Source organism: Balaenoptera physalus (genome assembly GCF_965194825.1).
Source record: "Balaenoptera physalus genome assembly, chromosome: 16".
Taxonomy (NCBI): Eukaryota; Metazoa; Chordata; class Mammalia; order Artiodactyla; family Balaenopteridae; genus Balaenoptera; species Balaenoptera physalus.
Window position 1 is genome coordinate 61584419 of NC_138898.1, and position 16390 is coordinate 61600808.

A 16390-nucleotide genomic window follows, 5' to 3' on the forward strand; every position below is an offset into this window, starting at 1 on the left:
ATCATGGGGCATTTCCCCCGGCTGTCTTTATCTTTAAAAAAATTTTTTTTTCCTTTGGCCGTGCCGCAGCTTATGCGATTCTACTTCCCCGACCAGGGATCGAACCTGGGCCCTCAGCAGTCAGAGCCTGGAGTCCTAACCACTGGACCGCCAAGGAATTCCCCAAATTTTTTTTACTTTGCAAAATATAACAAATATTATTCACTCATCCTTTCAATGAAAAGGAATTTCCTAGAGAAGGGGCAGAGAAGTGGGAGAATTAAGAGGCAGAGGAGGAAGAGTATGGCACTGACCTACATTTTATTCACTAAAACGTGGCAGCTGCTTCTCTGTTTTGCTTAGCACCACCCGGGAGGGCAGTGCAGAAGCCGAGACCTGAGAGATGGCTGGTCTGCGTCCAGTAACTGGATGGGCAGCCGGAAACTAGGGTCGGCCTGCCCGGTGGCCTTCAGGTGGTCGGACCTGCTGCTGTGACGGCGCTGGCAGGGCGTGTCCCACCAGCCGGGGGAAAGGACCAGTCCGGGGACAGATTTCTCTGGATCTGAATGTCAGCCCCCAGCAGATGCCAGCAGCTGCCCCTCCGCCCCGCCCCCGTCCCCCGCGATGCCCCAGAGAACCGAGGGGAACACTGACTCCCGAGGGGTGGCACTAGCTGCAGTACGGGAAGCCTTGGTTTCCACATCCAAACACGGACCTACCTTAAGATTTTTAGGGTTAGAAGATGAAGCGTCTGACATAAACTAGGCATCCTGGGAACCAACTTCTCATTGGTAATAAATCAGAATGGGGCGCCAAGTGGACCCGTGTCGACAAGGCAGGTGGCCACCCATCTAGGTCCCACGTGTACTGATGGAAAGGGAGGCCAGGCGGGCCCACTGGCCACCACTCCCCAGAGGACGAGGTCTTGACCTGGGACTTGGCCAATCTGCGGCTTGGAGGACCACAGTCCTGCAGAGGCACCCAGGCCAGGCGGGCGACGGTCATGGGGCCTGGTTGGCTCTGCCAGAACCGGAACAGGACACGGACACGCCTGCAGAGCTCCAGCCCGGAGTCTGATTCTGCGCCTGCCGGGCTACTTGCCGGGTTTGACCCGGATTCCCAGAGAGGTCTACAGGCAGGAACATCCAGTGCTGTGGCAAACGCGGTGCTGGCTGTGCAGGTGGTGTCCTGGGCCCTCCTCTACAGGCCTGCTTCGGTCACCGTGGTCCACGCGCCGCCCACAAGGTCCGGCCCAGCTCCCCAGCAGCCCTCTGCGAGCCCACAAAGCCACCCCAGGCCACTCTGACTTAGACTGCCCAGTGTCAGGAGAGACACTTGCCAACGTTTAAAAAAAATCCCGATTTTTGGCTTCTCTTGAAAACTGCGACAGTCCAGCTGCACAGGTCCCTGGTTCAGCAGATGTCGGGCTGTCCCCTTGGCCCGGCCCGGCCAGTTCCCATCATCCCAGGGCCTCCTCCTTCACTGCCTTGTACAACTTGACCTAAACCACCGTTCCCATTTCTTAGCCTTGACGTCTGAGGCCTTGGTTCTGGGTCCCGAGACCTCACTGTAGGCTCAGGCTGGGGCGTGTGGGGTCGCAGCCCCATTCTCTCCCTGAGGCTTCCCCACGCTCCTGCTTTGTCTGCACCAACCTCTGGGGCTGGCCAGGAGGGCCCAGGGCTCAGGGGGAGGCGGCCACTCTGTCCCCCTCTCCCGCGGCTCTCATCTCAAAGTGGGGGGCCCCTCCTTCCAGCAGGGAGGCTGGCTCGGATACCTGGAAAGAGGGGGCAGTGAATGCGGGTCTCAAAGCCAGCTCTGCACTCAGCAGAAGCCCCGAGAGCCCAGCCTGACGGATTAACTCAGAATCCCCGTCGTGGTCACTCGGGTGGCCCAGACACCTCGCTGCCGGCCGCAGGTGGTGTGCTCATCGGCGACGACGGCCGTTACAGGACCACTGCCCCCCAGAGCGGAGACACGGAACCGCTCCGCCGCCCCCCTCCCAGCACAGGAGTGGGCTGGGGGGCGTGGCATGGCTGCAGGCAGGGCGCTGGGGACACCTCCCGCTGTTTCCAGCCTGGAGCAAGGCTGGGCAGGGCAGCCAGAGGCGAGGAGGCGGCCTTGGTCACAAGGCCGGGAGGGCACACAGGGGCCTGGCCGGACGGTCACCCTCTACCACCTGACTGCCCATGACGGGGTGAAACGAACCAGCCCCCCAGCAGCAGCCCTGACCCTCTGTGGCACTGGGTCTGAACGGACGAGGGCACCTCCTCTGTACTGGTGGGAAGCGGGCAGGATTAGGCTTCAGGGGGGCTGAGTGTGGGTTCTCTCTCCCAATGTCTTAGGACAAACTCAGAACATCCATCATACTGGGCAGGATCGTGCTGTGAACGCCCATCCCTGGATCTATCCATCAACAACGGCGCCTGCCCCTCGGGTGGGTCAGTGGCCCCTTGAAGCTGCGATGAGCTGGGACCCTGCGTCTGAACTTGCAGACGCCACCCTGCTCAGCCCGCCCCCTCCAGGGCCGCCGGAGGCCGGGTTCCAGGCCTCCACAGAGTGAGCGTTTTATATATCATACATTAACTCGACAGCTCGAGGGAGCTAATCACTGTAAAGACACACAAAGCGAGGAAAATGTGGTTGGAACGCCTGAGCCACGTGTGGCAATTTAAAATTCAATCAGTGAAGACTCACTCTCTGCTACTTCAGCCACGTTTCAGGTGCTCAGCGGACACCTGGGGCTCGTGGCTCCCCCGCTGGACAGGGCCGATGGAACACCCGCCACCCAACAGCGGACGTTCTCTCGGGCAGTGAGCGGTCAGAACAAAAAGGCCGAGAGCGGCAAAGATGCCACAGCATCACCCACCCAAAACCGGGGGAATCTACGGTTCCATCTTGACTTTTGGAACGTATGTTTGCAAACGCAGTTTGCTCTTTTACTTTTTAAAATGAGACCCTTTCTCCCAGCTTGCTGCTTCTGGTACAGTCACGGCGAACCCAAGCCCCTCTTCAACGTTACCCTGTGGTTCTGGGGACCTGAGGGGAAGACGCAGCAGTCTCAGGGTCCAGAGCGAGCCGTGTGAAAGGCGGTCCTCTTCAGGTTCCACCCCTCCCACCACCCCCGTCAGTTTTACGAACTCGGACTCAAGGCCGTAACTGGGAGGGAATGGAAGAGTAAATCGCATGCGCTGCCTGCTGACCGTCCACATCATGACAGGCCTTTGGGGAAAGCCGTTGAATAACTCGACAATAAGTTTCCGTTACGTAAGACTATGATCAACCCTCAGCCAAAGCCAAGACCTAAAAGAAATCAATACTTGAACGTTCAAAGTCGAGCACACGGAGAATGACGGGGCGGGTGGCACTGTCTACGGTCACCGTGGGCACCTGGGCAGGAAGTGCCCCCCAGGTGGAGAGCAGCCCGGGGACACAGTGCGCCAGGCGCGGGCTGCAAGGCCACCACCTCTGGGCCACGCCTTCCACCATTTCAGTATTTCCGGTCATCTTATTGTACTTGGTTCCTGCCCGGAAAAACTTTTTATTTCTTAAGCTTAAACGGGATGAATCAGAGGCAACAACAAAAAACCCCCTGAAAACCTCGTTATAAAGGAAAAGTTTCCCCAGGCCTATTTGCAGGGAGAGCAGAAATCTCCCTCAACTTCCACGTCACTCACTGAGTTATAATTTTTATAGAAAATTTTATTCAACATACAACATTTTCCAGCAAAAAGGCAATATACAGGAAGAGTTGGTGTACACTGCTGCTACAGAAACAAACAAAAAATACTGGAAAAGGATGAAAAATAAGTGTGATCTGCTGATTCTATTTTACTGCACTCAAAACTAGACACGCAGCTGGCGTCAGCTCCAAAGGAAAAGGCCGGACTGAAAGAAAACTACACACAATGAATATCAACATCAGTGAAAGTCACTTAGATTCACCCGACAAAATGCCACCTCCTCCCAGTGGTAAATTGTACATGTTCATTCATTAAATATACAATTTCAATTTTCCTTTTTTTTTTCTCTTTTTTATTTAGCTTTTTTATACAAAGTCAACAACTTGCTAACACCAGTGGGCATGCCCTCTTTGCTAAAAGGCCCTCCTTTCTTGGTTCCGCCTGTTCCGTTTTAAGGAGACAAGTCTATTTATAATTTTTTCACCTGCTCGAATGAACTCTTGAGATCGTTAGGTTTGCCGAGAGGCAGCATAGTACACCTTAATTGTATTGAACAGCGTTTTCAATTTAATAAAAAGACCCCCAAAGTGTCTGTCAGGCCTGTATTCAGTGCATCCACTCTGCAAACGGGCTGCAGGACAGCGGTGGCTGACGGAAGGGAGACGAGTTTATTAAAAAGACCCAGGCAGCTGGGGAGACCGAGGAAGGGGCGACAATACACGAGTGAAGGAAAGAGCGCTATTTATTAGGTTGTGAGTTTCTCTGTTTCGCCTTTACAGATGCACAAAAGGTCATTGAAAGTATAATTGAGGGAAAGACGTCAGACGAGCCTAAACAGAAGACTTACTAGCTGTGGGGCTGGCGGCCGGGCCCCGGGGTGGGGGGACAGCCGAGCCTGTCCAGCGCCGCGCCCGCCGGCTGTTCCCCGACACGCTGACAGCGCCTTGCATCGTGGTTACCATAAAATAACTCTCATTGGCATCCAAGCTTTATAAAAACACCTTCATTTTGCTCAAAAAGGGCAATCAATAGATACAGAGAAGCCAAACTGAACAGCCTCAACAAAATAAAATTAACACCAGCAGCAAATCCTCTTGCTGAAGACTTGGGACAGTGCTCGCGCACCAGAGTTCTTGGCTGTTGTTAAAGGGCACACCCACCGCGGTCCGCCTCGCCCGCCCGCCAGGGGAGGAAGTCAGTTATGGATTTTAATGGCCTTTTCCAGGTATGTGTAGCGACTCCTCTTTGGGGCTTTGTTGAAGTGGTCGAGCCCTAGCCAAGGCCGAGGGTGAGACATGTTACCTGGCGGGGAGAGAAAGCAACTGAGACCACAGAGCCCAGGCTTGGGCCCCCGGAGCGAGGGCACCTGCATCCCCAACCGAGGTCTTGGGGCTCCCAATGGCGGCACCGTCTCCCCTGGGACCTTAGTTTTTTGGGCCATTGTGTGATGCCTGCCAAGTTCATCGGTTACAGGCTGCCGTTCCTCCCTGTTCTACAGATGAGGAAAACAAGGCCGAATCTCCCAGCTGGAGAAATACAAGGCCGCCACTCGAACCCAGGGCTGCCGGCCTCCCGGCCACTTACTACCTGCTTCTTCACTGTGGGAGGGCTCTTACCAGGCTGAGGTTCAAAGTCTTTCAAGTTTACTTCATACTCATCTTCATTTATGTACTGGTGTCGGCCCATCATCACAATGGCAAATTTAAACTGAGAGACAAAAACCGAAAACGCCATTAATTCCAAACACTAGCAAAGCTCACACCTCTGGCAAAAAAAGTCAAGACTTTAGCATCCCGCCCGACAAACTACTCGCAAGTATCCAAGAAGCACGTACCTTTTCAAACTCCTTTTCCTGGATGTCTAGCAGACTCTGAATCCGCTTCATCACTTCTCTGAAATGCTCGCCCTGCGAACGACAAAGGGCGCGTGTGCTCACACAGCTCATGCCCTCCTGTGCCGCCGCCCCGGGGAAGGAACCCCACTGGGCAACACTAACCCAGAGCGCGAGCGCCCAGGCCCCGACCCGAGACACTCAGCCTCTTAGCAGAAGGACGCCTCACCTGGTGTATCCTCAGCAAGAACGGGATCCCGAACGTCCCAAACACCTCTTTGTGGAAATGCGCCACTGTGATCAGCATCTCATTTTCCTTATCTATGTCTACCTGGTCCAAAGGTATCTCCTGGGACACACATTTTTAACACAAGGGGTTGAGAAATTCAGTTAACGCAAACACAGCGCCACATTTTAATTCTTAATTCTTACTCGCTCCTCCAACAAGGGAAGCTAGGTCAGAGTTTTGCCAAAATGTTATGTTTGGGGCTTGTTAGAATAATTAGAGTTTAGAGCCAGGAGAAATATCTAAGCTTATAAGAAAACTCTGGGGACTTCCCTGGTGGCACAGTGGTTAAGAATCCGCCTGCCAATGCAGGGGACACCGGTTCGAGCCCTGGTCTGGGAAGATCCCATATGCCGCGGAGCAACTAAGCCTGTGTGCCACAACTACTGAGCCTGCACTCTACAGCCCGCGAGCCACAACTACTGAGCCCGCATGCCACAACTACTGAAGCCTGCACGCCTAGAGCCCATGCTCTGCAACAAGAGAAGCCACTTCAATGAGAAGCCCGCGCACCGCAACGAAGAGAAGCCCCCGCTCACTGCAACCAGAGAAAGCGCGCACACAGCAACAAAGACCCAACGCAGCCAAAAATAAAAATAAATAAATTTATATATTAAAAAAAAGAATCCGCCTGCCCATGCAGGGGACACGGGTTCGAGCCCTGGTCCAGGAAGATCCCACATGCTGTGGACTAACTAAGCCCGTGCGCCACAACTACTGAGCCTGCGCTCTAGAGCGCATGAGCCACAACTACCGAAGCCTGCGCGCCTAGAGCCCGTGCTCCACAACAAGAGAAGCCACCGCAATGAGAAGCCCGCGCACCGCAACGAAGACCCAACGCGGCCAAAAATAAATAAATAAATTTAAAAGAAAGAAAACTTTTTAAAAAACAAAAACTTATTTATTTATTTGGCTACATTAGGTTTTCGTTGCGTCACGTGGGATCTAGTTTCCGGACCAGGGATTGAACCCGGGCCCCCTGCATTGGGAAGGCGGACCCTTAGCCACCGGACCACCAGGGGAGTCCCAAAACTCTGGGTTTTAAGCGACCAAATAATGAGTTGTTCCAGTTACTGTGGAAATCTCAGCAGTTTTAAAATCAACAGGGACCCAGTCTCTGACTAGATGGGCTTGATGACCCATACTTAAAATTAATTTCTAAGGACAAGTAGGTGAGGTAAGTGGAGTAGCAGAGAGTAGGAGGGTGGCTGTCGGAAGCCGGGGTGACAGGCTCAGTGAAGCAGACGGATGGCGGCGAGGGCTGTCCGACAACATGAATGTGCTCACACTACTGAACAGTACATCTTAGGTTAGGTCTGTTTTATCATAATAAAACATGCAATTTGTCAAAATCTGGCAGAATTAAACTAATCTCAGGGGTCACTTCATCTACCGGTACACAAACAAAACGACAGCCGCTCCCAGGAGCTGCCGCACTGCCTGAATAAGCTGCGGGCGGCCGCCCCACCTGCCGGGGCTCAGGAGCCCTCCTCCCTGGTGCAGCCAGAGGGACGCTTACCTCTATTCGAAACGTTCGACTTGTCGCAGGAGATAAACATTCTAGTAGTTCGTCTTCTTGATGCACACCAATAATTTTGTAGCTTACGATTTCTAGCAGCCTGTGCAGAACAAGGAAGAATGTGAACTATATACATTCATTCTAGAAAAAAAACTTTCTAGAGAACTATTCGTCAGTCATTTTATTACAAAGCTACGAAGACTCGCTTGTCTTCTTAGGAAGATTTGAAATGTCAAAAGCAGGTATCCTTGGGGAGCAGACTGAACACTGGCCGGGGACCCCCTTGGAGTGTGTGTAAATCTTTCTTGCTATGGTTCCAAACTGGGCAGGGTTTGTGAAATGTTTCTCACCCTTTAGATAACAAAGGTCTCATTCTTTTATTAATTTTGTAAAGAAAACATTCTGGGAACCAAGCAGCCCCAAGGGCTGTTCCATCCTATGAGCTGACCATAAGACAAGGTGATAAGATTAGCACCCGACTCTCTGAAATAAAAACTGAACATCAAATCTGGGGCTTCTTTCTGCGGCCTGAACACTGGCGAAAACAGATGAGAAGTGACCAGCTTTCTCAGACACAATATCAAGGCCCACGTTTTCCAGCTTCGGCTCATCAGTCTGCTTGAATCACTCTTCCTCTGCTTGGCTTTTCTACCTGAATCTCCCTTTTGCACTACTGCTAATTAATATCCGGAGACACAGGGAAGGAAGACGGGCCAAAAAAAAAAGGTTAAATGTGAAGTATTTATATAAAGTGTTGCAAAGTATGGGCTGAAAGATGAGCATGGCAACTACTGTGGGGGGTGCGGGGGGCACTGCGCAAGTGCAGGGCTGGGCCAGGGCCGCCCCTGCCTCTACCTACGGGATTCGGGAAATACTCGCCTAAGTTTCCCTGATGCCTTCTCGCCGAGTTCCACAGCCTTTTTACATTCCTCTAACAGGTCCCGGACACAGCCGTGCTTGTCTGGATATAGTGTTATTTCCTAAGAAACAACAAGATGAAGGCTATACAGAAAACAGGACACACGCAGGGCCTGCTTGGGTCCCTCCCCGCCGACCATCACTCAGACCACCTGCCCAAGCCTGGGAGCCGCCCCACACTGCGGGGAGTCTAAGAAATGCCATTTTGAGGCAAAAAGCTCGCCACTTACAGCACAGCTTCTCAGGAATTTCTCCCCCTGAAAGGTCACTAAGAGGCTGTCCAATTCTCAGCATGGTGAGACAGAGGACAAGGACCAGGGGGGACTGTGTCATTTCAGCCTGACAGCTGCACACAGGTGACAACATGGATGGCACATGTCCCAGATTTCCTCTCAATACCGGTAGAGCTAGAAAGGTGGACGACTTGGGTGTCTGAGTAGGTACAGACTTTCCAGAAGAACCACTTAACGTGAGGCTGTGTCATCTGCAAAGGGCCCAGCGGAGTTGCCGCCGGCTCCAAGGCCAAGCAGCAAGGTCCCAATCAGTCGGAAAGGGTCTCCCTGACACTGTCATTCTGCCTGAAGCCTCAGAGGTGGCGGCGGGGGCCGGGTGGACAGAGCTCATCCCCCCACCGGGGTTCTCAAACTCTCGAGCCGAGCCGCTAACACACGCTACCGCTTAGGGAGCTTTCTTTGGTTGTTTCAGTTTTCAAGGTCTCGGGAGAGAGATACAATATACAAGATGCAATAGAAATAAACACTCATACCATGGAAAAAACTCACCTCTTCCCTAAATTGGCTGTTTAACCATATACACTTAAAACTTCGCCTGTTCTCAAAGTCTGTGATTTTCATCTTAAGCTATTAAGAAAAGAGAGACTCATTTTAGATATGCTTCCACAGAAACCCGAGCCTTCTCCTTAGTACCCACGGTTACATTAATTTGGACTCATACCTGCTGATAGTAAAGTTTCTTAGGTTGTCTAGGCTTGAAGAACTGTAGAAGATCTCTTAAAGTACCTTCATAATTATGTCTAAGAGGATTACCTGGGCCATCCCTATAACTACACAAGAAAACAGCATATAAATAAAAGACTTGTTTATTTGCCTAAAACAAATATCCGTGAGTGAGCACAAAAGCAAACCCCTGGCCTGACACCTAGACTTGAAATTTGGACTCTGACTACTCCTGTCCCCAGGTCCTAAGTCCCTGCGTCTGTCACACCTCAACACTCTCTGCAAGGGTGACATGGCACACAGAAGCCGGGCCGGGCCAGGCCCAGCCGGACACATGGGAGGGAGGTGTGTGGATGAGGTCTCTAGAGTAAGCCTGGCTTTAGATGAGGCTGCCAATTATTTTGACGTCTTGGAGTAGCGTGGTCAAGATGTGAGTGGTGACAATTCTATATCTGAAACTAAGCAAGAAATGGCATGTCGGGTGAGGTGGTCGGCTACTTATTACATTAGTTTGGAGATGTTTGGATGAACTATGGAACACATGCAGTCAAGACCAAACACTGGGCATCTGTGAGTGTGGCTCACCCTTGAGACTTGAAGAACTGGAGCAGCATCGGGTCGGTGTTGAGCCTCTGAGCAACTGTCTTTGCCACCTGGGGAGGGAGGGCCAGAGTCAGAGGGCAAGGTTCACATCCGGGGAACAAACGGAAACTTGCTGATACACTTTATCACTGATTATTTGCTTAGTGCTCCTAAAGAAACCTGTTATAAGCAGCCTGAATTTAAATGCCCCGGAAAGTTACCATCTAACAGGAATAAACTATATTCCTTAGTATATTACCATAGGAGCAGCGTGTCTGAGGAAGAAAACCTTTTAAAGTGTTTCTCACTTTCACTGGGGAGGTCTGTCTGTAGATTTATTTCCTGAAGACTTTAATGGTTCACACTTGGCATGTTATAACTGAAGCAAAGTTGCTGTTAAAACTATGATCTCTGAAAGCAACTTATGCCAGGGGTCAAGAGGATTTCGAAGAGCAAGAAGACACGGCGGAGGGTGGGGGAAGGGGAGTGAGGGGAGAAGAGCTTCCGGTCCCCTGGCAACGTCAACACCAACCCACTTGCGTCAAGGACCTCCCCAGACAGTGGACTGCGACCTCCCCCCCCAGGACCAAATCCATTACACAGCCGCATCAACAAGCTTTTTAAAAAAGAACTTGGTCTTTCTGCTGTCGAATCTGAAGGGAAAAGAGCATTTTATCAAATACCTGAAAATAATTCATTCTATTTGATAATGTAACCACAAATCCAGGATCATTGGGGATTGTTTTATCACAGAAAATCACATCGACACGGTGGTAGAGATCTCTGAAATATTCCTTTGCAGTGGGTAATTCACTGTTATCATTTTCGGGGTCGTCCCTGGGGGGAAAAACACAGACGATCAAAGTCCAGGCCAGGGTTCGGGCATCATCTCCCAAGTAACAGTGACGCTGAGCAGTGTGGATCTGAACTCAGGTTAGCACTTCCCGACGCTGGGGGCCTGCCCGGCTACCAGGCAAAGGCGACCGTGCACAGAAGGTGGGCGCCGAGCCACGCGCAGGGCTGGCTGCTTTCCGTTGCCGAGCTCGCTCCCGAAACAGAACAGCGCCCTCTCGTTCCGCAGACAAGGGAGAGGACTCAGGATGCGCTGCGGGGCCCACCCTGCTGGCTGTGCTGAGTCTACTCCCCGACCGGGACTCGGCAGGTTATCACTTTCCTGCGAAGGCTGCAGGACCGGGTCGTCGCTAAACCTGAAATATTTACTGCCTGGCCCTTAAACGAGAGGTCTGCCACCCCTGCTCTTGGCCACCGGGCCCTGCAGCCTCCGTGTGGCCAGTGCTCAGGGCTGCCCTGCCCAGGCAAGACGGCTTCCAGAGCAAGGAAAAGGCCGAGTGCACCATCAGGCTGCCTTCAGACTGCACACCTGCTGGCTTCCACGCACACAGATTTAAGTGACTACCCAAGTCGGCGCATTCGAAGAATTTCATGTTTTCAAGGAAAGAAAACCACCTTGCTATTCCCTAAAGACCTTTGCCCTCCTGCTAATAGTTGTCATGCTCGCTGTAGACATTTTTGGGAAATAAAAGCATTCAATGAGGAAAATGTTTGCCACCCCTAATTCCAAAACTCAGAGAAGGCCAACTGCTGTCAACGTCAAACAAAACGTGACTCAGGGTCTAGAGAATCGTTTCCTGGTTCTAGGACTTCTGATTTTAGTACAAAGAGATAACTTCAAAAAGTACGTACTTCTGAAACACTATAATGTCACCATCCATTAGCTCATCGAGGGCTTTATCAAGAGACACGTCATAGTCCTGAATTCTCTCTGTTAAATTCGGTTTAACTTCCTACAGTAAAAGAAAGGACACGGTTAACAATGCAACGTCTGTCCAGTGTTTAATATGGCCACACACTGTATGTATTTTCTCTAAACCCAATTCCATCAGCCCTACATTTTGAATAAATAGTAGGAAATACTAGTAATAAGGATGTAATAATCACTGACCCTAAAGAGGGAAACATCAAACATCAGAAATGTACAGAGAGGATCCTGACTCAGGATCACCCAGGGCCCCTTAGCTGTGGTCTTGACACAACAAACGCAGGGCTAGCAAAGAAGCAGAAGAAGTCCTCCCCAAACCACTAACCATGTGCTGATTACAGAAAAATAAGGATCCAAACCTCATAGAGGATAAGACTAGTATCTTGGATAAATCCTGCTCTGTCACACATAACTGGGAGCAAGTCACCTAGGTTCAAGGAAAATGAAGAATTTCAAAGCTGTGATACACTGAGACTTTGGCAAAATCAGCTCAGAAGGTGAGTGCTGCCAGACTTACGTATTTTACAGGATATTGGTGTGTAGATATGCCCACAGTAATTCAAGCTCCGTGTTTTGGGATCGTACATCTTCAAAAATAACATCACATCATCTACAAGGTTAATAAACAGGCTTTGTTAGGATCTTCTGGTCAGTGCAAAGTTAAGAAATAGCAACTGAAATGACACCTTAGGGCACCTAAAAGTTACTGTGTGCAATGAAGTTTGTTAAGAGGCTGATCCTAGGTCTGAGGCATCATTTCAAACCTCAAACCCATGGGAAACACTGCATTTGAAGCAGGAAAGATGAGAATGAGTGCACAGAATTTAGGAAACCTAGCTTCAAGACCTGGTACTCGCTAGCAGAGTGTTTTACCATGGAAGTATCTGTTAAAAGGTTGTGTCTGTGTCTTTGCCGGAGAAGTGACCACTTGAAGTAATACAAATAAGCAATCTTGGACCCACCTGTTTTGTAAATAAAGTCGCGCTGGAAGACAGTTCTTTTACCTAATCTCTATAGCCGCTTAGTAGCTACAGTAGCAGGCAGAGGCGGTATGGCCCACAAAGTATGAAATATCCACTATCTGGCCCTTGACAGCAACCCCTGCTCTACACCATCTGTCAAGTATATACAAGACCAGCGTGATTAGCAAAACATGGAACGTGCTGGACTCCACGCTGCTGCCACCTTCTCACCTGCCAGGACGCTACAACCCACAGTCAGTCTGATTTGACTTCATCAAGAAGCCTTGAACACGGTGGATGTTTCGCGAGCATTTTGGGGATTAACAAGATTTCTTTGCAAGGGAAGAACACTTAACCCTGTGCGTTTAGAACGACACTCCGGGAATAAAACTCCACTCTCTGGAGGTGCTGGGCTGGGGGAGGCACTCACGATCTTTATCAAACTTGGGTAACGTTGCTCCACTAGCAGCCAGCTCCGGATCAACTGTTTCCAGGAATATTGTCCAAGGGTTTTCATTATCACTGAGTTCAATCATCTATTCCCAAAAGAGATGCTGGGCTTAGAAGATTTTAATGGCTAAGTGAGAGTGAAAAACTATATTCAAGTACTGAAGACAAGATCCAACTCTATGTAACTGGACCGAGGGGGAGACCGCAGGGCACGCGGTGCCTGCCGCGCACGCCCAGACCAGACCAGACCAGACCGCCACACTCACCGTCTTGCTGCCGTCGGCCTCGTTATCCAGCATGGCCGGTCGTTTGGTGCCATTGCTCCTCGCCTGCATGGGCCACAGTCGAATCTGATCTTGTGGAAATCCCTGGAAAGAATTACAGTTAAATTAATCAAAGCAAAATCAGCTTATATTTTAATTCTACATCAAGGTAATGATTCTATGATTATAAGGGGAAAAAAATCATGATTACAGCTCTCCCTGCTGGTGTGGGCAACAGTGACCTGGCCTTCGGGATCTCTGGTGTCCCAGAACTTCAAGCCCATTTTACCAAGGGGGAGGCGGGGGGAGGAAGGGGAGATGAGGGGAGATGCCAGAGGGCACAACCCCGGAAGGGACGGAACTCTGGTCCCAAGCTCACTCTCAGGTGGCGCCTGGACACGGCGCCTGCCTCCAAGGGCAGGACCCTCCAGGGTCCAGCTATGAAAAAGGAGAGAGAACGATCAACAGGAGGACGGGCACGCACCATGGTCTGAGAGAGGTTCTGGACAAACTCAGCAAGCGAGGAGTTTTTCAACACTTTGAACACAGTGTATTTCACTTTTTCTTCATCGTACATATCATTTCCTTGATGGCCACAAAACTGGTCCTCTGCAACAATCTGCAAATAGGCAGGAAAATGCAGAATGGAGTTTACACCACTAACAGACAAAAGAGAACCAGGTCATGCTGATCAAAACCAAGGTTCAAATGCTAAAAATAAAAACAACTAGTCTTTTGCTTTAATGAACCTTCTACAGAAGACCCAAGCAGAAAAGCACCAAAACGACCACGAACTAAATCAGGTATGAATATTTGGAAACCGTATATATTTCCATGCGGCCATTCTAAGCTCATCCATAAACATCAACTAGAAATCCATCTGGATGGTGATGCCCAAATATTATAAAGCCAGGATGCACATGTACCTTTTTTTCCAGGTAGTCAATCAACTTGTTAAAACAAATGCCTGTTTCCTAACCGCAACCAAAACCACCTGGCGGTCCACCCCCCACCCCCCACCCCCCAGAGCTCTGCCTGCCGGCCTCACCTGCGTTCTGCTCGCCCTTCCTTCTCTGGTCCCCTGCATGTCTTCTAAACACTAAGACACCGCTGCTCTGGCAGCCTGAGTACCTCTCACATCTAAGCCCATACCCTGAACTGGAAAGAACATTCCCAACGGTGAGGGAACTGGCCTGCAGTTCCTCAGTCGCACGCTCACGGGGCTGCCCAGACGCGCGGCCGACGCCCCGGCCCGCGGAGCAGCTTGGCGCCCGCGGAGCAGCTTGGCGCCCGCCCGGAGGCTGACCTGCACTTGCATGTAGAGATGCGCTTCCTGCCGCTCCTTCCGCTTCTGCGCCTCGATCCTCTTCTCTTCTTGTAATCGCTCCACCAACTGCTGAGGGATATCATGGTCGGTGACAGCTTGTAAAACCTCACCTGCAGGACAAACACATCTCCCTTCACCTCTGTGCGCTACGTCATCACAAATAAAGCCACCCTTTAAGTAAAATTACTTGGCACCCTGGGTCCACATCCAAACCCGCAAGCCCAATCCGGCTGCTTCTAGATGATGCTGTAAGGCAGCATAAGCAGGGAAGTGTCTGGACAGGTGGCTCTCGCTTAGGCCCACTGTCACGTGGTATGAAATGCCCCAGCGGGCGGGACTCGGGGCCCGGCGCGAGCTCGGCACAGCGCGGGCACGACGCGCCCGCCCCACTCACTGAGCTTCGACTCCCGGATGTACACCAGCATGTAGGCGTTGGTGCAGTGCCGCACGGAGAGGTCGTCGTCGTGGCCCCCGTAGTTGTGCTCGATGGCCTCCTCCTTCGTACACCTGGACACCACGTCGTCGTCAAACTTGCACCACTGCAACGGGGAGCAGCAGAGACACGGCGCTTGGAGGAGCACACAAGTAGGCGGCGGCGCGACCTGCCTCGGGCGACCCTCACGGGGCTGCCAGCACTTCCGCCGCCCGCACCCCACACTCCGGAGAACTGCTAACACCCGTCCACGGGCAATTTCTGTCATGTACTCAAACAGCCTATGCTGAAGCTTAGGCTCCATCTCTGCCCACCGCGGATGGAGTCGTTTTAAATGGCACTAACCCTACAGTTACAGGTTCCTCATCTGGTGCCACGAGGGTCCCGCCTTCAAATCCCCTCAGCACGAGCTGGGCGGGCTCCACCTTGGCTCTCCTCCTCACTGGCCCTGTGGCCCTGGACACAGGCCCCGAGACCCCCATCTGCTCCTCCTGGTGAGGATCACGGGATGGGATCCACGTGAACCAGGCCAAGACGGCGCGTTACATCGCGCGGGTAACGGGGCACGTGCAATAACACACAACCATTGCAGGCCCACGAGCGAGGGCCACAGGTGATTATTCTAAGTGGAAGCTAAGAGCCTCATGGTAGACGTAAAGGGATCCTGCAAGGTCCAACGTTCAATACTAATAACGAGATGTATATATCAAGTACAATCATAATTTACTATCCACCTTTAGAAGTATCAGGAACATACAGACACAGAGGCCAAGAAGGGATCCTTCGCTATCAAGGCCAAGTCTGAAGCTGAGCGTCACTGAATTCCCTACACAGCATCACATCTACCCCACCCCCTCCCCAGCACTTACTTTGCCATCCCCTTTGGGGTTTAGATAAACCACATAATGTCCACCATGATTATCTCCACTATGAACCAGGACTGCATGAAGAATGTAATTTGCAGGGTCTTTAGGATCCGTTTTTTGCAAAAATTCATCAAGTGGTAGCTGTTCGGGGAACTCAAACCTATGTAAAATAAAAACATTTTAAGAGAAATCCAGGTTTCATTTACTCGTAAAATATTTCACCTTTAGGCTTTATTCCTTGCTAGACCTTCTAACTCATTGGCTCCTCTTTACTTGGAAAGGGCAGCTCCTACTCATCACAACAAATTATTCACACGTCAACAAAATCTGAAGCTTGATTTGAGAAAAACACCTATAAAGCACTGACACACCTAACGGAATTTTAAATTCCAGGATATTACATAACAGTCAGTCTTGTGACAAAAACACACTGACTTTTCTAGGATGTGGATATTTCCAAATGTTGTCATGAACGGGGTGGGGGGGGGGCCTTGAGAGGCAGGAAGAGCGGGGAGGTGGGTGCAGGAGGACCGTGGTGCCGAGCAGAGCACGAGCCTG

At 51.2% G+C, this 16390-nt stretch overlaps 2 protein-coding genes across 2 annotated transcripts in view; both read right to left on the bottom strand.

The window, feature by feature from the left end:
- The window catches only part of CARHSP1 (calcium regulated heat stable protein 1), a 268272-nt gene that overhangs the window by 28806 nt on the left and 223076 nt on the right, over positions 1 to 16390 (bottom strand). The window lies entirely within an intron of this gene.
- Positions 4384 to 16390, bottom strand: part of USP7 (ubiquitin specific peptidase 7) — a 55721-nt gene continuing 43714 nt past the window's right edge. Inside the window, exons 13-31 of the mRNA XM_082432489.1 lie at positions 15836 to 15992; positions 14928 to 15072; positions 14513 to 14643; positions 13691 to 13825; positions 13210 to 13311; positions 12924 to 13029; positions 12049 to 12141; positions 11891 to 11958; positions 11456 to 11556; positions 10435 to 10588; positions 9755 to 9822; positions 9168 to 9276; positions 8996 to 9073; positions 8175 to 8275; positions 7296 to 7395; positions 5720 to 5839; positions 5494 to 5565; positions 5276 to 5366; positions 4384 to 4961 (exon numbers count right to left, since the gene is read on the bottom strand). Of these exons, the coding sequence (XP_082288615.1) occupies positions 4855 to 4961; positions 5276 to 5366; positions 5494 to 5565; positions 5720 to 5839; positions 7296 to 7395; positions 8175 to 8275; positions 8996 to 9073; positions 9168 to 9276; positions 9755 to 9822; positions 10435 to 10588; positions 11456 to 11556; positions 11891 to 11958; positions 12049 to 12141; positions 12924 to 13029; positions 13210 to 13311; positions 13691 to 13825; positions 14513 to 14643; positions 14928 to 15072; positions 15836 to 15992 (2038 nt within the window). The 3' untranslated portion in view covers positions 4384 to 4854. The remainder of the gene's footprint in view (positions 4962 to 5275; positions 5367 to 5493; positions 5566 to 5719; positions 5840 to 7295; positions 7396 to 8174; positions 8276 to 8995; positions 9074 to 9167; positions 9277 to 9754; positions 9823 to 10434; positions 10589 to 11455; positions 11557 to 11890; positions 11959 to 12048; positions 12142 to 12923; positions 13030 to 13209; positions 13312 to 13690; positions 13826 to 14512; positions 14644 to 14927; positions 15073 to 15835; positions 15993 to 16390) is intronic.